Source organism: Patiria miniata, unplaced genomic scaffold (assembly GCF_015706575.1).
Source record: "Patiria miniata isolate m_02_andy unplaced genomic scaffold, ASM1570657v1 HiC_scaffold_7, whole genome shotgun sequence".
NCBI lineage: Eukaryota > Metazoa > Echinodermata > Asteroidea > Valvatida > Asterinidae > Patiria > Patiria miniata.
In genome coordinates this window covers 29,504,217-29,530,636 of record NW_024037074.1, presented here as the reverse complement: position 1 = coordinate 29,530,636, position 26,420 = coordinate 29,504,217, and the positions used below count along the sequence as shown (strand labels likewise).

Here is a 26,420-nt window from a genome sequence, read left to right as displayed (position 1 = left end):
TGAGTCGGATCGCAATATATACCCTTTGCACTTTTGAACTTTGTCAGTTTGCTAGTTCACAGTTAGTCTTGGTTCCAAGACTTTCGTGGAATATTTTTGTTTTCTCCGCGCAAAAATTATATTCCACTATAGGCCTACAATACAAATCTGTTATCGATTCTGCAATGTATTCGATTCTTATTCACTGTGTTTATTCAACATATTTATTCAACGAGTATCGATTCTAGCGCGATCGATCCTGTACTTCCACTTCTGTAATGAATTGAAGTGCGCCCTCTGTTGATTGAAAACAATTGTTTTGCAAAAGTGTTCATTAGTAGTATGATTACACACGTACACAAACACAGGTAGTAACGTCTTCGAACAAAGACTAGTTCACAGTGCGCAATTCCGGTTTTATTATTAGGCTACTTTATTAAGCAATGTATAATAAGAGAGTCACCGGTTAGGAAATAGAATAAATTGGACCTTGATGATTGGATGATGATGCACAACGTATTATTCAAGTTCAAATTGCTTTATCTATCTGGAATGTAGAAATCCTGAATAGATATGATGTTTGCAGAAATTATATGGCCCTTCTGCTCCGCTGTCTGCTTTAAACGTTTCAAGCACAAGCTCTTGGGTGAATATTTGCATGTGGGGCACAATATCTGGGATGAATTTATTTTTGTATGTAAGTTTTCACCCAGCATGCCCCCTAGATTCGAAACAACCATGGCTTGATATTTTGAAAATCATGTTTTCTTTTACAGTTGGAACAGATATTCACAAATCCTACAGATTTTCTAAGACTCGATCTGTTATGAAACAGATGGCAGTTGATGCTAATAGCAAAACTGATCAGCGCTGATTTCTGATTTTAACTTTTGGATGAGATATTAAACAAAATAAACCACCTGCAGTTAGGAAAATGAATTTCGTTCAGTGAGATCGTTAAATAGAAACTTTTCAAATTAGATTAGTTTTGACTTAGCATACAAAATGTTAACATCCATAATTATTCTTTTTTTTTCAAACAACGCAACTTTTCATAAGTCTTGCTTAAGCCAAGATGTGATTCCCCAGTTTGTCTGCATGACTTCAATATTTTTTCTCTCATAGATCATTTTCCCGGCATTTAATTTGTTCTCATGTTTACCTATTTTATTGTTATTTTTATTTACAGATGAAGATCTGTGTGGCAATTTTATCAATCGCCCTACTTCTAGGTAACTCTGTCAAGCTCCGAGCTTCCGTTACTGGGACGGTTCCCTCGGACGGTGATGGTCCTGCGTCTCAGGTGTGTCAGCAATGCTGCCAGGGACCTGCTGCTATACCCGGCATACCAGGTCTGCCTGGACCTGTAGGGCCGATGGGGCCATACGGTCAGCCGGGGTCAAAGGGCGAGCCAGGTCATGAGGGTGAGATTGGACCAATTGGCCCTATGGGTGAGCGGGGAACACCTGGGAACCCTGGGGACGACGGGATAGGGTTGCCCGGCAAGGAAGGTCCGAGGGGTACACCGGGGTTAGTTGGAGCAACCGGTCATACTGGCGTCAAAGGTCAAAAGGGTGAGCCAGGGGAGACACCAGACGACTCCAATCAGCCGGTAGCATTCGCCGTGACGAGGTCGGGTGCTTCAGTTGTGTCTACGGACATTAACACCCATTTGCCCTTCATGCACGCCGCGACGCTACTGCCGGGTACCAGCTTCGATCTTGAGACTGGCACATTCACCTGTAGTGTGTCGGGCACCTACGTGTTTATGTTTTCTGTTTGCAAATTGTATTCCAGCGGAGTACTGTACGTCCAGGTCCGGAAGAACGACGACGTGGTTGTCTCTAGCTATAGCAGTGCTTCAAGTCACGAGCCGATGTCTGGGAGCGCAGTGATGGTTCTGCAGCAAGGAGACACGGTGTATCTTACCATGCGCGGCAGCGTAGGTGGTTGTTCCAATCACGGCACCTCATTCAGTGGTTTCATTTATCCCGAATAAATAAAATATCACCACACATAAATACATAAGGGCATCGTGTTGCTGAATACTTAAAAACTGCATTCCATTTTGCGGAAATAATAACCACTGAATTAAAAGAAATAGTAGTTGAATATCTCAAAATTATACTGTAAATATTTGTTTTGCGTTACCCACACGCACATCTTGTATACAATAGATATATCATGGATAGACATTAAACATAATACTTACACTTGTTGACAACGGTTTTGTATACACTGTGGAATAAAATATTTCTGATGAAAATATCTTGAATATTTCATTCATACTATCTTAGTACAATTATGAACATGACTGTCAAACGGACATTGATACTGGCGGATAATTCCAATCGATTTTCTCGTCCTTTTGTCCATGAAGATATTTCTTTGCAAATTTGCTTCTTAAAGGGAATATACATCATTTGCTTTTGCTGTAATTTTCAGAAATGGATGGAATTGGGGGGTTGGAAATATATAGCAAATATAGTTACACTGACTTTTTTGAGGTTTTGGGTTCGAAAATGCTATAAAAACCAAGAAAAACAATCATTTTTCTGTAGTCTGGTTCCCTGACTCCATATAAGAAAAAACAGAGCAGTGTACATACATTGGGGAATTATAAGGTCAGGGAAATTGATACAAAAATACCACTTTTCTTGAAAATGACAGTATACCAGGTGCCATAATTTTACATGATGCTTTACACTGTCATTCACTAACAGTCCAGCAAGGTATTTCAAAATGATTTGGTGGTTTTATTTTTTTGATGTTTGCAAATGTTGTATTTTCCCTTTAACTGTACACAACATTAACGTGAAACTTAGAACAAACCTTAAACCTGATCCCAGGCGTGTGATATTTCTCTGACGTCATGATCTCGCGATTTTTGTTCAAAATACATGTATTACTATTTTCAATCATTTTAAAACTCATGAACCAAATGAACAATCACGTTCACACTTTGTGATCATATTTGATTAACATTTTGATTACCAAATGCAAAGTCGGGGGAACTGAAGGTAAAAGTCATCTATATATAAAATGCACAGAGAAGCCTAAACAAAAACCGACTAATTTCTAAGTAACGGATCAATGGAGAAGGATGAATCTTGGTACAAATTTGAACCTTAGTCAACTGTGTAAAATTTGTGGACATTTGTGTGATGTCATCATGATGTCACTCACTCACTCACTCACTCGTCTGCATAGACAGCATAGGTCCGTCGCGCCGATCTCCTGTGCCCGCGTCCGACAGCCTCATTCCACATGCAGTCAATCTGGCTAGGCCGTCCGAGTTGTTCCAACCACGATGATCTTGGACGGCCCCGGGGTCGTCTCCAGCCTGGAGTTGGTCGTTAACCTCTCCTGGAATTGATGACGCATTTGTGACGTCATCAAGATGTAATTGCACATCAAATTATATGTTTAAAATTAGACAAAATAGTATGAACTATATCGTTTGAACTGCTCTGACATACTAAATAGTGTACCTTGTTCATTTTCCCTGTGGATGTACATGATGCCTTGGGAACATGTCTCATTCCCGAACACATTCAATCGCTTGGTATTTACTTCCGGTGTTACTGGAAGCGCATTGCCAATAAATGTAATTTGAAAACGGAAGCGTTTTACTAAAATCAAAAGATGGAAATGCTTAGTAAGGGATGCCAAACACACAAAAAAGCCACGATGACATCATCCTCAGAAAGGACACCCTCTAGAGGCACGTAAAAGATTTGTTTTTTAATCACTGGTCTAAAGTATATAAAGATGTCCCTAGATGTTTTTTGGACAACAGCAACTGACATTGCGAGGTTTCAAAATCCGACCAGAAGTTGTTGTAGAAAGAATTTTGAAATTATCTAGTTTCAATTTTGTTCAATGCCAATCAATTATTTGATCAGTATCCATGACTATGTTCCTAGCACGATAACGATTTGCGTTACAAATTTGGGCTTCGGTGGCCAAATACTGTGACGTCATTTAACCAGAATTTATACAAACACTTCTTCATTCATTGTCATGTTTTGTATTTTAGAAGTTCTCCTCACGTCATGAATCAATAGGTATCGTTCCTGAAACAAATCAATATTCAGCTTGCACTTTTTAACTGTGGACATAATCAAACCGGAAGTAATGAGTGCGTATAAATACATGTAATTTCGTCACCATTTTTACGAAGAGCCACACATGTCAAATATGACAATTTTTCGATTTCGAGTTTGTCCCTACTTCGCTTTAAAACATCGTACTGTAAACCATTTTGACATGCTTCTTTAAGCAAAACATCATTAAATTCTTAATTACATTAATGATGCACAGGACAGGCATCTCAAGTAGTGCATTCTGTGTTACCACGTAGAAACACGGACGTAGGTGCCCCTTGAACGCGTACATAACAAAAAAACAGATGGACGGAAAGGCGTAAAAGCAGGTCAAATGAGATTTTCGTTTTGACGAAGAGCCACACATCTTTTTTTTACATTATTAGTTGCGCGTGTAATACGCGCACCTCTTGCCTGTGGAAAATCACGTTGAACAGAAAGGGCCTAAATGTAGGAAACGTTGATATTCATTTTTACAAAGGTACACGCACCTTTACTAATTGGTGTTGGCTAATTAACTATTGTGCTGAATCTATTTAATGGGTTTACATAAACGTTTACCGTTCAAAGAATCATGTGCATGTTCAAATGAATCATGTGAAAGGTGTTACAAAGTAGTAGTTGTTGTTGCAGTTTTAAAACTGAGGAACTTCTTTTACTATTTATATCTCAAAACGCTTTTTCTTCAAAATCCACATGTGTGGCTTTTCGCGACATCCATGAAGATTTGACAGACCAAAATGTGCTTTTCTAAAAAAAATAATTATACACAATTGTTCTTTTGAAGAAAAGCTAAATTTCGTGATTTTTGTTCTGTTTCTACATAAATCTATTCACAACTAAACTGGGCAATATCCAATGGAAAACTTGTCTACCCAATTACTCCGGGTTTATAACTCAACACACGTGTATCTATAGTTTTGATATAAATGAATTCAAAATCACCTGTGAGATATATCAAGGCAACAGACAAGTAAAAGAACATCAAATAAAATCTAAAAAGGGGAAATAAAACAATGTTATTTTTGAACATTTATTCGTCAAAATACAAACCCACTGATTACACTTAATAATGTCACGAAGCACAATGCGACAAAAACGCATCTAACAGTGCGGACGGTGCGGGAGCGGTGGGATTGCTTATTCTTTTGGTTAAAACGTTATAGGATCACAGCCTCTGGATCCACCCGTGCTAACAATGCCAGCATATTGTCATCAGAAGCTTATCTTCAGACACATAAACATTGATTTTCCAAAAATATTTCCGAAAACACTTGAAAAGGTGTGTTTCCGCGGGAAAAACATAGTTGACACGCCCCCAAATCATTTATTAATCTTCAAAATGTTCTTTTTAAAACGAGGTTGCATTTGAATTGCACCAGAAGGGTCTCATAACAATTCTTAAATGTCCTAAAAGTCAAACCTCAAAGGAACAGGAACAAAATTTGACTTCAGCAGAGTTTTGAGTTAAACAACAATGTATATTACTGTTATACACTGAAGGGAATGGATTCTTTGCTTGACTTGACAGTTGTTTCGAGTAATCAGAGTTTGACTTATCGAGATTTCACTGTACACTTTATGTTTTGCCTCAAACATTTTAATTGGAATTCAGACGTTTTAGTATGTGGTTTTTGAATTAAAGTTAGACCAAATTGACTTTGAGAGTTTAATTCTTATCAAATACCCGTTTATGATTTTACGCCAATATTTGTTGGAAAAATACGACACTATCACGTAATAAAATGTAGCGCTTGTCAGTTACAATACACAAACTGGTTGTAAGAAAAGTGTTAACACCACGAAGTAATCTTGATGTCATATGTATCGAATATAACTACTTAGAAAAAGTAACTTAATATTATTCAAAACTCTAGCTTTTGATGATTTAATAAACTACCTGCCGTATTTTAAACTCCGATCCTACTGTTAAACTTTATTTCAAGTGTTTCAAACACTTTTGCAAACAAAACCTTTTGTTTGGAAGAAGTCAATCGATTTCACAGGCAAGTAAAAGCACAACATCGTTTTGATTTATACTCCAATAGGAATCATATTTTGTCGTTTATGGCACACAACCTGTCTGACTCTCGTCAGCAATTTCTTCCAAATTCTTATGTTAAAACTGTAATTAACTGTAATCATAATTGCTTTGATATATAATTTATTGCAGACTGAAGTAATTTACTTTGGAATGTTTCGTCTGTTTGATTTTTTTTTTATTTTTTTCGTTTGAATTTGGGTTGGTGAGGGTCGAGGGTGGATGGGGGTTTAAGATGAAGGAAGATGTTGGAGATTGATGGTTGTTCAGTTTTGGGACAGCAGTTTCGGGAAATTGGGGGTAGGGTAAGGGCTAAGGGTAGGTTGGTGTTGAAGAAGGGAGAGGGGGGCGAGCTCACGTCCCCTATAAAAACAAACGGTTTTGGTTGTCTATAATCAGTTTTAGTTTCCCTCCACTGAGTTTCCCTCCAGAGGACCCCCCCCCCTCAAACGAATTATATTTCCCAAACTGGAAAAGTAGCCATTTAAAAAAAGAATCCACCTGTAACATGGCTAAATAGCGCCACTTTTGGACCCAATTGCATCCAAAATGCTCAGAATTGGAAGCCCCAAGTCCAGACCAGAGGTGCAATGTCATATGTCTTCAATCCACTATAATTCCATGGCTCTCAAAAGTCTCTTATATAGAATAATTTGACTGTGTAACTTTTATTCATGAGCTCAGCGGACGGATCTTTGGCCTATTCACTGGGGGACCCTAAGGAGGTTATTTGCTAAATATGTCCAGGAGAACACTCACAATTTGCGACAGGGTAGCACAGCAGTTTAGCAATCGTGATTAGTGCACAACGCTGCAGATGAAAGAGGTGAGAAAACGGGTCTCTGAGCTACTAAATAATGGGGTCTAAATGTATTAGGATGATCGGGGCGGTGAGGAGGATTGAGCCACTCCTTTTCGATCCATGAAATGTCCCATATGATCAGCGTCTCAAATAGCCTCTCCTAATTCAAACTCCTACTGCCCGTCTTCACTTGCCGATCTCCGTTTAGAAATGAGGGCTTGAGGTCTGAAGGCAGGTTTCTTGCGCCTTAAAACCAGTTTGCTTCGGGCAGGTGGAGACAGCAACTCCGATTTCAAACACTTATCGAGCAGCCATCGATCAGTGCTACTGTGCCGATGCGAAACATGGACTCTAACTCCTACGAGTCGGAGACAAAATCGCAGCCGGTCAGATGCAGTTAGCAGGCCACTGTTACCAGCACTCGCAGCTGGAGACACACAAAGTCATTCTCTGGAAACCAACCCACGGATACAGGAGGCGAGGAAGACCGAAAATATCTTACACCGGGGTGTTGCAAAAGGACACCGGTGAAGAATCGACAGACGAACTGGCCACCCTCGTGCGGGACAGAATTAAGTGAAAAAGCCATAGGCCTACTCGAGCCCGCCTGTGGAAAAACGAGTTTTAACTTTTGAACCGAACAGTTTTCATTTTTTTGACAGAAAGGTTATTTATGAATGAGAATAAATATGTGCTAGGTCGGTATTAAACACCATGTTTAACCCCTTAAGCACGGGTTATAATAAGGACATTCCTCCACACATAGAGCAAGTGGCCCGCATGACTGCACAGCCTTTGTGTGGTAGCGGGACTGCACAAAAGCAGCAGCTGTGGAACTACCCACTAGCCGTGTGCCACAAAATACCACAGCTGGCAACTGCATTCTAATGAGGATTAGCGGCCGCGGCCATGACCGCTTCCCGGGCCCATGGGGTTAAGACTGGTTGGAGTCTGGAATGCTGATAATTGCCCTCTGCTTCGCATCGGGTAAATATCAGCATTCCAGACTCCAATCAGTCTTAAACATAGTGTTTAACACCTCTCAAGCACACATTTATTTCTTTATTATTCTATATTTTCGTCATTGACTATTAACATTTAATTCTCTGCACCTCTCATATTCACATTTAGTATTGCCTATTTAATACATTACGGTATTTATTGACTGTTTCTCTTGTCTGACAGCCATAAACAAAGTGTTTTGTTTAGGTTTGCATTACAAGAGTTTTAGTTTCAATTTGTTTGTGTATTTCATCAACATTTTTTTTTCAAGTATTAACAATCAACGCACGCGTGTATGCTACAACATGTACATATATTCTAGAGCAATGCCCTCAATAGCTACGTAACGTCCATTTCCACTTAACATCTTCTGCATCCCCAGATCTTCACCACTTCCAAGTTGACGGTTCCCCAAATGATAATAAGGAATTAACTCTGCTGGTCAAAAAAATGGCCTAACTGTAGCCTTTTTACGAGGTCAACCTGACTCTCACCGGTATATGACCGAGTGGCAAAACAGCAAGGCGTTTTGATCGGAGACAATAATTATTATACACACGCCGAGAAAGTGACTTGCGAGGTTTTCCAAGTCCCGGCTTCATTCCATAAATACAGCTGCAGCTCCATTGCAAAACCGCATGCCCAAAGCCAAAAACGGAACGAAGCCGCAGTTTGGGAAACACCTTACTACAGTAGGCCTTAATTTGACTTCGGGCGTTTTATAAGTTTAGGCTTTGTCTCTGGCTTCGGAACATGGCCATTAATGTTAAGCCCCTAAACACATCAGTGGCTTTTTTCACCGGGTTTGGGGGGAGGGGGAGGGGCTTGTGGTCGTTCAACGACCGCACCCCACACTTATATCGGCGCTACGCCATTGCTTAAGAGATTATTAAAATGTCGAGATGCTTAAACAAACAGAATGACACCTTCTGGTGTGATTAATTTGTCCGGATATCACCAAGGCTAAAGTTCAGGATGACTCGTTATGCGAAAGTCATTCAATAACAAACACAGGAAATCTGGTCATGCAAAACATGCCTATCTTGTTTATATGGGGGATATTTATCTTAATTCATTTTACGTTCTATTGTTGAATTGTGTCATTAGTTTAGCTAATTAATTGTGCTTTGTAAGTCCATCATAGCACTGCATACATTCCTGCATTTCTGGGAAGGTTCATTCGGACTGGGGTTTACACAATTCTAAAAACTCACGTCCAACAATACAAAGCTGCTAAAATATTATACAAAAGGCTGACAGCAAAGTTCATCGAAGTTCACTTAACTTTCTTCCAACTTGTATGTAATGTATCTTAGTCTTTAAAATCCCCAATAATGAATAGCAATGCCTTACCCATGGCACGACTGTAGACACGGGGTACATGAGCCGCCCCCTTCCCCTTGCCCCTTTCACCCCCTTGCCCCTTTCACCCCCTTGCCCATTTCACCCCCTTGCCCTTCCCCCTTCTCCCCCTTCCCACCTCACTGCTTCCCCCTCCCCCTTCCCACCTTACTGCCCCCCCCCCCGCCAGTGGAAAACCTTAACCCCTCTCCTCTTCCCTTGTGCTCTAATTTGAGATCCTGACTTGAACAAAATGCACTGTTGTATAACAGAACGTTTCATCTGAGTGAAGTGCATCCATATAATGTACCCAGGTGCTCCCAGATTTAAGTTAAATCCTACTTTAACCGCCATCTTGACTACGATTTGATTCCTCATGCAATCCTAAATAAATCGAAACAATTTAATGGACTGAAGTGCCAACTGCACATTTAATGAATCACGGCCAGTGTACGTCAATTTTCAATCCGCCAATCAAAGTAAATCACCCAACAAGTCGGTGATCACCAGTGAGTGGTTTGTGATTGACAGGTCGTATGTGTCAATCACAAATCGTGTGTTTTAGATGTACGTGTCACCGACATCCATATCCACCAATAAGATGCGGCTATTTCAGTGTCGGTGACACAAGTTTTGATTCTGACTGTATAACATCAACCACATTGACATCACTTCCTTCTTATTAACATGAAGCGAGTTGGTGATGTCTGAGTGACAGCGAGCAGGGGCCAATCACAAACCGGGCCAGTCACTGCTCGGGAAATCTAAGGCAATATTTAAGCCACGAGCGGCCTCTTCACTCCTCACAAGACCGCAGCACCTCTTCACCCTCAGACGATAACCCGAGCGAACTGATTGCAAGAACGAGATTTGCTTGGTGAGTGTTTGAAACAATTAATTGTTGTTTTTTTCTTTTCTTTTTCAGAAACAAAAAAGTTGCCTTTTTTGCACATAGTGTTATTTCAGTCAGCGTGGGATTCTTTTTAAGATTATTGCTGAGCGCGGTGGCCGTCTTGAAATTTCCCTTTTCTCTAACTGTACTTGCTCGAGGACTAAAAAAAACACGATTTATCTGAACAAAACTTCAATTGAAACTGATATTGCGTGACTACTGATACACGAATGTTAACAGCCAAACAAGCACGCTAATATTCGATCCGCGCCATTTTCTGTCAATGATTTATAATTACATTCAAACATTGCTAACAAAAGTATGGCTAGTCAGAAACAAACGCTCTATGGTTTCACTATTAGAAAGCGCAAATATAAACGGACCGGATGATCATGCAAACGGTTTTATTCTAGTTCAAATTGCTTTAACTAACTGGATTTATTTCTGATCATGTATAGAGTTGATATTTGTAGACATTATTCGGCCTTGCTGCATGCTCTGCACTCAGCCTTAAAAATTCGAAACACATGAATTTGAATTTAGTGATGTTTGCATGTAAAGGGTTCCACTCAACATGCCACTACATGTATTAAGATTCTGTTGAATATTTTTTGAAACACCGATAGTGGTATGCACGAGTCGGCCATATTGTATTGAGAGTGAGGTAACATCTTTATTTCTGGAACTTGTGTAGAGAAATGAAAGCAAGTTAATTACTAATTAAGTCCATTCTGCTTCAGAGAATAATTTCAAACTTGTAATTTAACGTTCCCTAATGTGTATAAAGCCAGATGAAAAAAAAAAATAACTGACTGTAAAGAAAGGCTGCATTATGCCTGCATAACAAGTCTGGCGCAATCCCATTCAACAGTTACGATTTAAGGGAATTAGAAACCGGTCATATCTTCACTTCTGGCATTGCAAAGTTTCTGTCATGATATAGGTACATGTCCAGACATTGCGATATGATCTCACGTGAATTAAACTTGATTTTGGTGACATATTTTGACAAAATTCTCATTTTGTGATTAATTCGTTCGGTTCCAAACTAGTTAATCCTCAAACAAAGATGATTGTTGCTCAAACGTGAGTCCAGTCAGAGCTGTTGGAGAACACAATTCGCTTGAAATAAAAAAAGAACTCAATCCGCAATCACAGAGATTTGTTGCGGTGTTTTCGTGTGAAATTAAGCTATGCCTCCCCCACCAGTCCCCAAGTCATCTCCGAGTGAATTTGGATTGACTATTTTTTTGGTATTATTTTCAGCTAGCAATCTGCTCGAGTGTCGAGGATTCCTGTCCTGATAGAATTCCAAAACGTTACTTCAAGGTAAGTGAAAATTATTTAATAATTACCTCAATTAAGCATCTCAATAGAGAGATGATTTGGTGAGAGACTGTATCTTTTCATACGCATTGATACATTTTGAGTCAAAACTTTAACAGATTGTGTTTAGTGTGTCATATTTGATCAGTTGGAGAGCCCCTCGACAGAAACCATGTTTCTTTACGGTAATCCAGCGGTAGCTGGTTAAAATTTATATTGTGTATGTTTTGTCTAAAATGTTGATGTGTGTTTCTGAGTATTTAATTTTGTTGTTTATTGTAACGAAATGTATCCCGAAAAATGAAATAAATGTAAATGTTAAAATATAGAGAACTGGCCATCATCCTAAAGTCCTTTTAAATTTAAGAAATATCGATCATCAAGTAAAATAAGTAGGAGGAACGAAGGGCGGATTCAGGATTTTTGGCCGGGAGGGGGGTTCCATCAGCAAATCAACGCTGAAATGTAGACAGGTTTTATTTTGTCCAGACACTTAACTCCATAAAATCAAGGGGGGGGGGGCTCGTACCTTACTTCAATTGTTGGCGCCTTCAAATCCGACGATTATTAACATTATATTACAGAATAGTGTACAAATACCCCCTAACAACTGGCTCAGAAGCTGGCTCTGTACGTATTTTGTGCGCAGGCGGAGTTTTTCTTATTACCAGCATATGTTTGGGTGTCAGAGCTGGGAGGCCGGTTTTTGCATTATTTTGAAGGAATTTCTGTAAAAAGAAAAACAAAACAGACCTGCGGGGGGAGGGGTGTTTGACCCCCCCCCCCCCGATCCCGGCGACTGGGAACACAATGTGCAGTGCTAAGAAGACCAAAATACCTCCTCGTATGGACTGACAGGGTTAATTTTCGGCCGAATTCGTCCAAGTGATATTCACAAATCATGTTCCTCCTAATTCATGATCAGAATAAAAGACGTTTTGTTAATTATAGTCTCCCCAGCGGTCCGTTTTCAGATTAGTCAGATTTAGACTTCAATTTAGACAAAGAGCGGATTTTCGTCTTAAATAATTCGGCGATGCTCGCTAAACTGTTACCTTCATTTTCGTCTCCGGGAAATGAATTCCCTTTAATGAGAATGTTAAAGAGAAGCTTTTCGAGCTTGATCAGTGATGTTTGAGAAAATCTTCACATTTTTCACATGTTAATAATGTATGAATTTATTTTTAATTCAAACGACGCAAAGTTTCAAAAGTCTAACTCTAATATAATTTCTCCAGTTTTCTCTGACCTCAATTTTGTTTATCTCACCCTTCCCTATTATTTTCCATATTTTTTTGTATGACTTTTTTTTTTAAACAGATGAACAATTGCATGGCAACCATTATTTCAATCGCCCTCCTTCTGGGTAACTCTGTCAAGCTCCGAGCTTCCGTTACTGGGCCGGTTCCCTCGGACGGTGATGGTCCTGCGTCTCAGGTGTGTCAGCAGTGCTGCCAGGGACCTGCTGCAATACCCGGCATACCAGGACTGCCTGGACCAGGAGAACCGATGGGGCCGTACGGTCAGCCGGGGTCAAAGGGCGATGCGGGTCAGCAAGGTCACAAAGGTGAAATTGGACAGATTGGACCTATGGGTGAACGGGGAGCACCCGGGAACACTGGGTCTGAAGGTGATGATGGGATTGGTCTGCCTGGCAAGATAGGTCCCAGAGGTATACCAGGTATCGTTGGAAGAATCGGGGAAACTGGTGTCAAAGGTCAGAAGGGTGAGCCAGGACAAACACCAGACGGCTCCAACCAGCGGGTAGCATTCGCCGTGGTGAGGACGAGCGGCTCGGATACCTCTACGAGTCACGACACCCGTTTGCCATTCCAGGAGACCGAGACGCTTTTGCCGGGTACCAGCTTCGATCTTGAGACTGGCACATTTACCTGTAGAGTGCCGGGCACCTACGTGTTTACATTTTCTGTGCTTGAATATGCTTCAAGCACTACCCTACACATACATCTAAAGAAAAACAACGACTGGGTTGTCACTGGATTTAGCGGGGATTCAACTAATCAAGAGCAGGTGTCTGGGAGCGCGGTGCTGGTGCTGCACCGTGAAGACACGGTGTATCTTACCATACGCGGTCAGGCGGGTAGTAACTTATATCACTACACCTCATTCAGTGGCTTCCTCCTTTACCCCGAATAGTCAAACACAATAACCATGCCTAATATATACACGATCACGCGCATCGCCGAATTTTCAATCGCTCCACCGTCTATCCGAAACAACATCTTATTAATGAGGAATGTGAAACATTTTTTTAAAAATATCAAAATAATTAAGTTGAATACTGTGTTACATGTACTTTAAAAAGTGCATAGACACAGAACGGTTTTACGGCATTGGATTAACACATGGTTTTGAATGCTTAATAGTAGCACCGTATGGTATCGTTTAAGTATCATTTAAAACAAATCTTACATCCTACTTAAAAGTACTGAAATTATATTATCCTGATTGAAACGTTTGTATGTGTATCTAATAATGAAGATATAGAAGATGTGTCATTAAAGAAAATCGTATCGCATATTTTTACTTTTTGTTCGAATAAGGTAAACATAACATTCACTGTCAAGTATACATTGTTATTTGAGAGATCCTGTAATGCAAGTGCATTTTGGTCATGGATTTTTTTTCTTTGTATGAAATGAATTTAAAATCTGACTAGGCAGCCGACGATTAATTTACCACAGTTCAAATTCAAAAGATATACAAATCAATAAATCTGTAATTTGTAATCGCCATTCACTTGAAAACAAACGTATCGGTTGCCCTTTTGTCAAGATGCGCTGAGAGATTGCGTACGTTCTCTCAGGTTTCTGAGTTTTGTTGATCGATCATGCATGCCTCAGACATCAGCACAAAACTGATTTCCCAACAAACGTCTATCTAATCATCCAAAGTTGAATTACTTGAAAGTCGCAGATAAGGAGTTTGAGGCTCTTTCTGGGCGGGCACACTGCAAAAACTTCACAAGTGTTGGTGTTTTTAATAAGCTTGCATTTGAATTGCACAATATGAATAACATTCTCAAGTTTCATAATTTATTTTATTATTTTCCTCTCGTGATTTGTTTAATTGCAGCTATAGTATTGACTGGGGGAATTCGTATCAAATAATAGTTTATGATTTATGAGTTCTGAGTACTTAATAGTTGCACCGTATGGTATCGTTTAAGTATCATATAATAAAATCTTGCAGCCTACTTAAAAGTACTGAAATTATTTTATCCTGATTGAAACGTTTGTATGTGTATCTAATAATGTAGATATAGAAGATGTGTCATTAAAGTAAATCGTATCGCATACTTTTACTTTTTGTTCGAATAAGGTAAACATTACATTCACTGTCAAGCATACATTGTTATTTGAGAGATATTCCTGTAATGCAAATGCATTTTGGTCATGGATTTTTTTTCTTTGTATGAAATGAATTTAAAATCTGACTAGGCAGCCGACGATTAGTTTACCAAAGTTCAAATTCAAAATAAATACAAATCAATAAATCTGTAATTTGTAATCCTCATTCACTTGAAAACAAACGTATCGATTGCCCTTTTTGTCAAGATGCGCTGAGAGATTGCGTACGTTCACTCAGGTTTCTGAGTTTTGTTGTTTGATCATGCATGCCTCAGACATCAGCACAAAACGGATTTCCCAACAAACGTCTATCTAATCATCCAAACTTCAATTACTTGAAAGTCGCAGATAAGGAGTTTGAGGCTCTTTCTGGGCGGGCGCACTGCAAAAACTGCAGTGTTAAATTTACACCATTAGTATCTATATAGGACCATCTGGTGTTAAATTTTACTGGTGTTGTCCTATATAGATACCGAATGGTGTTAAATTAACACCACAGTTTTTGCAGTGTGGGGACATGCCCAATTATCATTTATTAAACTTCACAGGTTTTGTTGTTTTTAACAAGCTTGCAGTTGAATTGCACAATAATGACCCATAACATTCTCAAGTTTCATTGCAGCTAAAGTATTGACTGTGGGAATTCGTATCAAATAATTGCTTATGATTTATGCAATGTTTGTTTTTAAATGTAACACTATTACAGAAAAAAAAGGTTGTCGAAACGCTTGTCAGGAAGGGCCTATAACACAGCAACAGTTTATAATTGGTCCTCAGCAAAGTGTTTTTTTTTTATTTTTGTAGTACATTTTGATTATTAATAGCTCTGTTTGGCAGTTTCAATAAATTACAACACAAAGTAATTATAATAATGCGATACGTATCGAATACAACTACTCAGAAAATGTAAATAATCAATACAACTCCAGCTTTTTGATAATGTGTACAACTACATGCCGCGTCTTTCAAGCTCCTTCGGCTGGACTTCATTGGTATCAAAAACCACGCTTGTTTTACAATCCATGTTTTGAAGAATTCAATCGAATTGATGGAAAAGTACAAAGACTTTTCAAACATTGCACTTGGATTGAAATCGATTGTTACAGTAATAAATGATGAGATACTAATCTGACTCTCGCGAACACATTTTTTTGAAGTAATGTTTAAACGGTTTTGCTTTATCAAAATAGCTTTGCAATTAAAGGTATTGCAGACAAAGTCCAGTTGTTGTGTATGTTTTGAAGTTTGAACTGTTTGCTAGTCAGGACGATTCAATTTGGGGCTGGGGTTAAAAATCAGATGCAGATTGGGCTGAGGGTCGGTGGGGGTACAGTTAGGGTTGGTGGGCAGAAGCATAAATCCGCATAACCGAGTGGGGGGGGGGGGTTCGGTGATAACACACCGCCTACTTGACAGCAAACCGTAGAAATTCAAAAAGAGGTGGGGGATGGACAGCAGGAGACACTAGGGGCGCTGTTGAGCATAAAAATGCGCTTACGTCCATTAACACACTAGGGGTGTGTGTTGTTTGTTCTTGTTGGTATTTACCTAAACTGATTTGTTTGACTTTTTTTATCACAACACTGGGGGGGGGGATGATCCAATGGCCAATCCTCCCCTTTATTAAAATAAAGCGTGGGGCTACATCCTTCCTAACACTACTCCCTGATTTACGCCCATATTGGTGGGAGTGTATTGGTTGCTAGCTCTATTGTTGGTAGGGTATAATGTGGGCAGTGGCGTATCCAGAAGGGTCCACTCGCCCACCAACGCTGCACCACAAGAACAGGTTGAGAAATTTTACGAGACCCTTACAGAAGCAGTAATGGGAGTGCCGGCTTACAATTTCTTGATAATACTGGGCGACTTCAACGCTAGAATGGGCCCTGAAGATGCACCGTTCACTTATCATGATGTTACGAACAGAAAAGGAGCACTGCCAGCCCATCGACTTCATATCGGGAAAGATGTGGACCTTCCAAGACAGAGGCTTGGGGATGAGGCGTCAACTAGACTACGTCCTTCTAATGCGGAGCAAGTGGAGGAACATCATTCTGAATTCTGAATGAATCGTGCTCGTCATTCAAATCCGTCGGCTCAGACCTCAGAGTGGTCTCCATGAGGGTGCGTCTAAGTCTCAGAGTACCAAAGCCGAGCAGTAGGACTAGGTATAACGGGAAGGAGTTCTCATCCCGCCTTGATATTCAAAAACGCTACACGGTGGTGATGCGCAACTACTACCAGTTGATAGAGGAGCAGGAGGACCCTACTGAGAGGTGCGGAAGGTTCATCAAAGCGAACGAGATAGTGGAGTGGTATCTAAGAAGGAGAGGGTAAAGAAATCTCTTTAGTCGAAGCACCCAGACATCGCAGGCTGCGAGAGAGGCTGTCATATAGGGACGCCTGTACTGCGACAGAGGCCACAATGAAGAGAACAAGCAAGCTCATAGGGTTGAAAAACAGCATTTGTTCTACACCTATGATAGACTAAAATGAAGAGGTCCTCAATGAAAACACTCAAATAATTGAGGCGTAGCACGATGGAGCACGCTACGGCGAGGGCTGGACGGTCATCAACGAAATAACTGGACGCAGGAAAGCAAAGGAAGGGCAAGAGGCAGGAGCTTCCCCTCAGGAAAGGGTGGAAACACAGATATGGTACACCCATGTCAGCAACCTACTAAGCAGCGCACCAGAGGTCGAGGATTTGGACGAGTAGGGCAGCAGGGCCGGATGACATTCCACCAGAAGTGCTCAAGAACTGTGACCTTGACGCCATAGCGTTTGAGATGTGTTGCATGGCCCTAATGGATAATCAGACGCAATTACAGTGGTCGCTCAACAAGATCATACCAGTGCCCAAGGCTGGTAACCTCTCTTACCCTGACAACTACGGAGGTATCAGTTTCTCATGCAACATTGCAAAAATGTACCGTTTGATCCTGAATTGCATCAGAGGCAATTGCATTGATCTTTGCATTGATCCACTGTTCACAAACAACCAAAACGGCTTCCGTTTGAAGCGCAAAACCATTGCCCAAATCCTAGCTCTAAGACGCATTATCGACAAAGTGAAATTAAACAACCTAGCAGCAGTATTCACATGTTTATCGATTTCAAGAAGGCATTTGATCCATACATCGGGGAATCGTTAAGAATCTTAAAGGCCTATACGGAGTTCCACCCCTGTTACTCCGTGCCATAGAGTCAATGTACGCCAACACACTGGCTAAGGTGGTTACTCCGGATAGTGAGACTGACTGGTTTGACACCACAGCAGGGGTGCTCCAAGGCGACACCCTAGCACCCTTCCTCTTTATCATTGTTCTCGACTATGCCTTCGGGTAGAGCCATACATGGGAGGGGGACCGACCTCAGATTCACTGTCACTCAGAGAAGATCGAAAAGGCAACCAGCGGTCACAGAAACGGATCTCGACTTTGCTGCTGACATCGCGTTGATGTCTGACCTAGTCGAGCAGGTGCAAGTACTCCTACACCTTGTAGAAGCAGAGTGCTTGAAGGTAGGGCTCAGGCTGAACACAAAGAAAACTGTGTGTTCAATCTACAACACGCCCGAACACATCCCACTGAAGACGCTGATGAAGGGTAGAGAGCTGAATAAGGTCCCTGACTTTAAGTACCTTGACGCGTGGATCAACTCTAGTGACCAGGACATCAATATCAGGAATGTCATGGAGGGCACTGGCTGACACGAAGAAAGTGTGGAGTTCCACGATTAGCCGCAACGTAGAAATCTATTTCTTCTTGGCAACCATCGATCAGTGCTACTATATGGATGTAAAACATGGACTCTAACTCCTACGATGGAGTCGGAGACAAAATCGCAGCCCGTCGGATGCAGTTAGCAGGCCACTGTTACTGGCACTCGGAGCTGGAGGCACACAAAGTCATTCTCTGGAAACCAACCCAAGGATACAGGAGGCGAGGAAGACCAAAAATATCTAACACCGAGGTGTTGCAAAAGGACACCGGTGTAGCATCGACAGACGAACTGGCCCCCCTCGTGCCGGACAGAATTAAGTGAAAAAGCCATACTCGAGCCCACCTGTGGGCGAACGAGATTTGACTTTTGGAAATTTTTTGACCGAAAAGTTATTGATGAATTGGAATAAATATGTGCTAGGTCGGTATTAAACACTATGTTTAAGACTGGTTGGAGTCAGCTGGAATGCTGAAAATTGCCCGCTGCTTCGCCTTAGGTAATTATCAGCATTCCAGGCTCCGATCAGTCTTTAACATAGTGTTTAACACCTCGCAAGCACACATTTATTCCGTTATTATTCTATATTTTCGTCATTGACTATTAACATTTAATTATCTGCACCTTTCATATTCACATTTAGTATTGGTAATACATTACTGTATTTATTTACTGTTTCTCTTATCTGACAACCATAAACATATTGTTTTGTTTATGTTTGCAATTTTCTATCAAATGTTTTTTTTTGAAGTATTAACAATCAACGCACGCGTGTATGCTAGAACATTATATTCTAGAGCAATGCCCTCAATAGCTACGTAGCGTCCATTTCCACTCAACATCCTCTCCATCCCGAGATCTTCACCAGTTCCAAGTTGACGGTTCCCCAAATAATAACAAGGAATTAACTCTGCTGATCAAAATAATGGCCTACCTGTAGCCGTTTCACAAGGTCAACCTGACTCTCACCGGTATATGACCGAGAGGCGAAACAGCAAGGCGTTTTGATCGGAGACTATAATGCACACGCCGAGAAAGTGACTTGCGAGGTTTTCCACGTCCCGGCTTCATTCCATATATAGAGCTGCAGCTCCATTGCAAAACTGCATGCCTGCAGCCGAAAACGGAACGAAGCCGCAGTTTGGGAAACACCTTACTACAGTTGGCCTTTAAGGGAATATACATCATTTGCTTTTGCTGTAATTTTCAGAAATGGATGGAATTGGGGGGTTGGAAATATATAGCAAATATAGTTACACTGACTTTTTTGAGGTTTTGGGTTCGAAAATGCTATAAAAACCAAGAAAAACGATCATTTTCCTGTAGTCTGGTTCCCTGACTCCATATAAGAAGAAACAGAGCAGTTTACATACATGGGGGAATTGTAAGGTCAGGGAACCAGTCTAGCTGGCTTGTACCCGTTCATAGGTTTGTAATCGATTGCAAACAAGTGCGATGGTCAATTGGGGCCAGTATTTGAAAAAAAGCCAGTTGTTTCCAACGCTGATCGGCCGATCAGCGTTGGAAATTGATACAAAAATACCACTTTTCCTGAAAATGACAGTCTACCATGTGCCATGATTTTACAGGATGCTTTACACTGTCATTCACTAACAGTCCAGCAAGGTATTTCAAAATGATTTGGTAGTTTTATTTTTTGATGTTTGCAAATGTTGTATTTTCCCTTTAATTTAACTTCGGGCGTTTTGTACGTTTAGGCTTTGTCTCCGGCTTCGGAACATAGCCATTTATGTTAAGCCCCTAAACACATCAGTGGCTTTCTTCACCGGGTTTAGGAGGAGGGGGAGGGGCTTGTGGTCGTCCAACGACTGCACCCCACACTTATATCGGCGCTACGCCATTGCTTAAGAGATTATTAATTGTCGAGATGATTAAACAAACAGAATGACACCTTCTGGAGTGATTAATTTGTCCGGATATCACCAAGGCTAAAGTTCAGGATGACTCGTTATGCGAAAGTCATTAAATAACAAACACAGGAAATCTGGTCATGCAAAACATGCCTATCTTGTTTATATGGGGGATATCTATCTTAACTTATTTTACGTTCCATTGTTGAACTGTGTTATTATTTTAGCTAACTAATTGTGCTTTGTAGGTCCATCATAGCACATCATATATTCCTGCATTTCTGGGAAGGTTCATTCGGACTGGGGTTTACACAATTCTAAAAACGCACGTCCAACAATACAAGGCTGCTAAAATATTATACAAGGCTGACAGCAAAGTTCATCGAAGTTCACTGAACTTTCTTCCAACTTGTATGTAATTTATCTTAGTCTTTAAAATCCCCAAAAAGAACTAGCAATGCCTTACCCATGGCCACAACTATAGACACGGGGTACATGAGCCCCCCCACCTTCCCCTTCCCCTTCCCCCTATCATCCCCCTCCCCCCCCCCACCTCACTTTCTCCCCCTCCCCCCTTCTTCCCCTTCCACCTTACTGCCCCCCCCCCCCCACACACCAGTGGAATACCTTAGCCCCTCTCCTCTTCCCTTGTGCTCTAATTTGAGATCCTGACTTGAACAAAATGCACTGTTGTATAACAGAAGTACGTTTCATCTGAGTTAAGTGCATATATATAATGCACCCGGGCGCTCACAGATTTAAGTTAAATCTACTTTGTCCGCCATCTTGATTACGATTTAATTCCTCATGCAATCCTAAATTAATCGATACAATTCAATGGACTGAAGTGCCAACTGAACATTTAATGAATCACGGCCAGTGTACGTCAATTTTCTATCCACCAATCAAAGTAAATCACCCAACAAGTCAGTGATCACCAGTGAGTGGTTTGTGATTGACAGGTTGTATGTGTCAATCACAAATCGTGCGTTTTAGATGTACGTGTCACCGACATCCACACCCACCAATAAGATGCGGCTATTTCAGTGTCGGTGACACAAATTTTGATTCTGACTGTATAGCATCAACCACATAATTGACATCACTTCCGTCTCAGTAACATGAAGCGAGTCGGTGATGTCTGAGGGCAAATCACAAACCGGGCCAGTCACTGCTCGGGAAATCTAAGGCAATATTTAAGCCATGAGCGGCCTCTTCACTCCTCACAAGACCGCAGCTCCTCTTCACCCTCAGACGACAACCCGAGCGAACTGATTGCAAGAACGAGATTTGCTTGGTGAGTGTTTGAAACAATTAATTGTTGTTTTGTTCTTTTCTTTTTCAGAAACAAAAAAAGTTGCCTTTTTTGCACATAGTGTTATTTCAGTCAGCGTGGGATTCTTTGTAAGATTATTGCTGAGCGCGGTAGCAGTCTTGAAATGTCCCCTTTCTCTAACTGTACTTGCTGGAGGACTGAAAAACACGATTTTTCTGAACAAAACTTCAATTGAAACTGATATTGCGTGACTACTGATACACGGATGTTCACAGCCAAGCAAGCGCGCTAATATTCGATCCGCGCCATTTTCTGTCAATGATTTATAATTACATTCAAACATTGCTAATAACAGTGTAGCTTGTCGGAAACAAACGCTCTATGGTTTCACTATTAGAAGGCGCAAATATGAACGGACCGGATGATCATGCAAACAGCTTCATTCTAGTTCAAATTGCTTTAACTAACTGGATTTATTTCTGATCATGTATAGAGTTGATATTTGTAGACATTATTCGGCCCTGCTGCATGCTCTGCTCTCAGCCTTAAAAATTCGAAACAGAAGATCTGGGATGAATTTAGTGATGTTTACATGTAAGGGGTTCCACTCAACATGCCACTACATGTATTAAGATTCTGTTGAATATTTTTTGAAACACCGATAGTGGTAAAACGAGGCGGCCATATTGTATTGAGAGTGAGGTAAAATCTTGGTTTCTGGAACTTGTGTAGAGAAATGACAGCAAGTTAATTACTAATTAAGTCCATTCTGCTTCAGTGAATAATTTCAAACTTGTAATTAAACGTTCCCTAATGTGTAAAGCCAGATTAAAAAAAACTGACAATAAAATAAGGCTGCATTATGCATGCATAAAAAGTCTGGCGCCATCCCATTCAACAGTTAACAATTAATGAAATACATTCAGGGAACTCAACAAAAATGGCCAAGTCGTCAATAAGGCCCATTTGGCTTCATGCATGTATGAAGTATTGTGCAGTAAATCTGACATATATTCTGGGACATACTTTTAATTTCCCACCCGGTTAAATAGTTATTTTTGTAACGACTGTTAACTTGAATGCCACCTGTAATATTTTCGCCACTACTTCCTTGGTATGAGATCAATTTCCGTTATTAATGCAGAAAATGTAAGCTCACTGTGATTCTCACAACCACAAATTCAAGCACATTTTGAGCCACATAGGATGAGAAACATAGGTTCATTTACTTTTGGTGCATTTTGTTTGTTAGAAGCAACATAATTTCTAAATATCTTTAGTAAGGTCCTTAACATCTATTTAACCAGTTGAAGTTTCAGCTCAGTAGATACGTACATTTTGAGGAACCTGTTGAACATTCAGTTCAGATAGAAGATGGGTACATTTTGAAAAAAAATGTATGTGCAATGTTTTGATTCTCGTAAAGGAATTCCGTCTCCAACAACGTACAACAGCGTGACGTGAACGTGGGGTCACTTTTTAATTAAACCAAATCTAAACAAGGGTTTTCCGAACGACTTAAGGGAATTAGAAACCGGTCATATCTTCACTTATGACATTGCAAAGTTTCTGTCATGATATAGGTACTTGTCCGGACATTGCGATATGATCTCACGTGACTTAAACTTGATTTTGGTGACATATTTCGACAAAATTCTCATTTTGTGATTTATTCGTTTGATTCCAAACTAGTAAATCCTCAAACAAAGATGATTGTTGCTCAAACGTGAGTCCAGTCAGAGCCGTTGGCAGGCGCGGTTCTAGAACCAATATTTGGGGGGGGGGGGGCTAGGCGTTGGAGAACACAATTGGCTTGAAATAAAAAAGAAAGAAAAAAAAAGAACTCAATCCGCAATCACAGAGATTTGTTGCGGTGTTTTCGTGTGAAATTAAGCTATGCCTCCCCTACCAGTCCCCAAGTCATCTCCGAGTGAATTTTGAATGACTAGTATTTTTTTGGTATTATTTTCAGCTAGCAATCTGCTCGAGTGTCGAGGATTCCTGTCCTGATAGAATTCCAAAACGTTACTTCAAAGGTAAGTGAATATTATTTATTAATTACCTCAATCAAGCATCTCAATAGAGAGATGATTTGGTGGAAGAATTATCTTTTCATATGTATTGATACATTTTGAGTCAAGACTATAGCAGATTGTGTTTAGTGTGTCATATTTAATCAGTTTGAGAGCTCCTCGACAGAAACCATATTTCTTTAAGGTAATCCAGCGGGAGCATGGTTAAATATTATACTGTGTATGTTTTGTCTAAAATGTTCATGTTAATTTTGTTGTTTGTTGTAACAAAATGTATCCCGAAAAAATGAAATAAATGTAAATGTAAAAATGTAGAGAACTGGCCATTATCCTAAAGTCTTTTTAAATTTAAGGAATATCGATCATCATGTTCCTGCGTTCAGAATTTATGATCGTAATAAAAAAAAGTTTTGTTAGGCCAAAAAAAAACATACTCGGTCTCTGGTCAGACCAAAGTTCCGGAATTGATGCGGCGACGTGGCTTTTTTTTTCTTCTCAAGCTTGGATTGTACAGACAGGGTGGGGTACTATTTTTTTTTTTTGTCCTCATGTACATTGGTGTCCTCCATAATTTGCCTTGGTGCTCTCGATCATTTACCTTGGTGCAATTTCCCATTCCTTGTTACTCTTTGGTAAGAAGATTTGAGGAGGTGTGGGAATAGAGGACGCTGTTGGAGCTACCGCGGAACACTTTGGGAAAAAAAGGATTGACGCGCATAATTAAAATTGACGCGCGCGCTGACCAGAGACCGACTATTTTTTGGCCTTAATTAATTATAGTCTCCCCAGCGGTCCGTTTTCAGACTAGTCAGACTTCCAAAGTTGTTTAGCAACATTCTCAATTTAGACTTCGATTTAGACTTCAATTTAGACTAAGAGCGGATTCGTTTTAAATAATTCGGCGATGCTCGCCAAACTGTTACCTTAATTTTCGTCTCAGGAAAATGAATTCCTTTAAAATGAGAATGTTTAAATCAAACTTTTCGAACTTGATCAGTGATGTTTGAGAAAATCTTCACATTTTTCACATGTTAATAATATATAAATTTATTTTCAATTTAAACGACGGCAAAGTTTCAAAAGTCTAATTCTAATTTAATTTCTTAATTTTCTCTGACCTCAATATTTTGTTTATATAATCTTTCCCTATTATTTTCTTTTTTTATTTACTTTGTATTGTTATTCTTCACAGATGAACAATTACAGGGCAACCATTCTTTCAATCGCCCTCCTTCTGGGTAACTCTGTCAATCTCCGAGCTTCCGTTACTGGGCCGGTTCCCTCCTCGGACCGTGAGGGTCCTGCATCTCAGGTGTGTCAACAGTGCTGCCAGGGACCTGCCGCAATACCCGGCATACCAGGTCTGCCTGGACCAGTAGGGCCGATGGGGCCGTACGGTCAGCCGGGGTCAAAGGGCGATGCAGGACAGCAAGGTGAGATTGGGCCGATTGGACCTATGGGTGAGCGGGGAGCTCCTGGGAACACGGGGTTTAAAGGTGATGATGGGATTGGTCTGCCTGGCAAGATAGGTCCGAGAGGTGTACCAGGTATCGTTGGAAGAATCGGGGAAACTGGTGTCAAAGGTCAGAAGGGTGAGCCAGGACAAACACCAGACGGCTCCAACCAGCGGGTAGCATTCACCGTGGTGAGGACGAGCAGCTCGGATACCTCTACGAGTCGCGACACCCGTTTGCCCTTCCAGCAGACCCAGACGCTTTTGCCGGGTACCAGCTTCGATCTCGAGACTGGCACATTTACCTGTACAGTGCCGGGCACCTACGTGTTTACATTTTCTGTGCTTGAGTATACTTCAAGTACTACCCTTAACATACATCTAAAGAAAAACAGCGACTGGGTTGTCACTGGATATAGCGGGGATTCAACTAATCAAGAGCAGGTGTCGGGAAGCGCGGTGCTGGTGCTGCACCGTGAAGACACGGTGTATCTTACCGTACTCGGTCGGGCGGGTAGTGATTCATTTCACTTCACCTCATTCAGTGGCTTCCTCCTTTACCCCAAATAGTCAAACACAATAACCACGCCTAGTATATACACGATCACGCGCATCGCCGAATTTTCAATCGCTCCACCGTCTATCCGAAACAACATCTATAATGAGTAAGTGTATAATTTAAATTCTTTCAATTTTATCAAAATAATTCAGTTGAATACTGTGTTACATGTACTTTAATAAGTGCATACGCAGATCGGTTTTACGGCATTGGATTAGTATGGTTTAGAGTGCTTAATAGTAGCACCGTATGGTATCGTTTAAGTATCATTTAATGCAAATCTTACAGCCCACTTAAAAGTACTGAAATTATATTATCCTGATTGAAACGTTTGTATGTGCATCTAATAATGTAGATATAGAAGATGTGTCATTACAGAAAATTGTACCGCATATTTTTCCTTTTTGTTCGAATAAGGTAAACATTACATTAACTGTCAAGCATACATTGTTATTTGAGAGATACTCCTGTAATGCAAATGCATTTTGGTCATAGAGTCGTTTTCTTTGTATGAAATGAATTTTAAATCTGACTAGGCAGCCGACGATTAGTTTACCAAAGTTCAAATTCAAAATAAATACGAATCAATAAATCTGTAATTTGTAATCGCCATTCACTTGAAAACAAACGTATCGGTTGCCCTTT

The 26,420-nt window shown here is 40.5% G+C and overlaps 3 protein-coding genes across 3 annotated transcripts; all 3 read left to right on the top strand.

The window, feature by feature from the left end:
• Positions 1-1,354: 1,354 nt before the first annotated feature.
• On the top strand, positions 1,355-11,697 carry LOC119745101 (collagen alpha-1(X) chain-like). The gene is made up of 4 exons (XM_038221324.1): positions 1,355-1,509; positions 1,777-1,921; positions 11,430-11,492; positions 11,638-11,697. The coding sequence occupies exons 1-4, from the start codon at positions 1,355-1,357 to the stop codon at positions 11,695-11,697; spliced, it is 423 nt and encodes a 140-aa protein (XP_038077252.1).
• On the top strand, positions 10,118-13,646 carry LOC119718786 (collagen alpha-1(X) chain-like). Its single transcript, XM_038188208.1, has 3 exons — positions 10,118-10,148; positions 11,430-11,492; positions 12,810-13,646. Exon 3 carries the CDS (start codon positions 12,810-12,812, stop codon positions 13,644-13,646), a length of 837 nt encoding a protein of 278 aa, XP_038044136.1. The 5' UTR covers positions 10,118-10,148; positions 11,430-11,492.
• Positions 13,647-24,955: 11,309 nt separating this feature from the next.
• Positions 24,956-25,933, top strand: LOC119745100 (collagen alpha-1(X) chain-like). Its single transcript, XM_038221323.1, has one exon. It carries the CDS (start codon positions 24,956-24,958, stop codon positions 25,784-25,786), a length of 831 nt encoding a protein of 276 aa, XP_038077251.1. The 3' UTR covers positions 25,787-25,933.
• The last annotated feature ends 487 nt before the right edge of the window (positions 25,934-26,420 follow it).

Bases quoted from the DNA above. Each gene is read 5' to 3' on its own strand.
- LOC119745100 (XM_038221323.1), top strand. From the start codon at position 24,956: ATGAACAATTACAGGGCAACCATTCTTTCAATCGCCCTCCTTCTGGGT.
- LOC119718786 (XM_038188208.1), top strand. From the start codon at position 12,810: ATGAACAATTGCATGGCAACCATTATTTCAATCGCCCTCCTTCTGGGT.
- LOC119745101 (XM_038221324.1), top strand. From the start codon at position 1,355: ATGGGGCCATACGGTCAGCCGGGGTCAAAGGGCGAGCCAGGTCATGAG. The intron at 1,510-1,776 runs GTTAGTTGGAGC...ATTGTATTCCAG, and splicing joins GGTCCGAGGGGTACACCGGG to CGGAGTACTGTACGTCCAGG. The intron at 11,493-11,637 runs GTAAGTGAAAAT...ATATTTGATCAG, and splicing joins TTCCAAAACGTTACTTCAAG to TTGGAGAGCCCCTCGACAGA.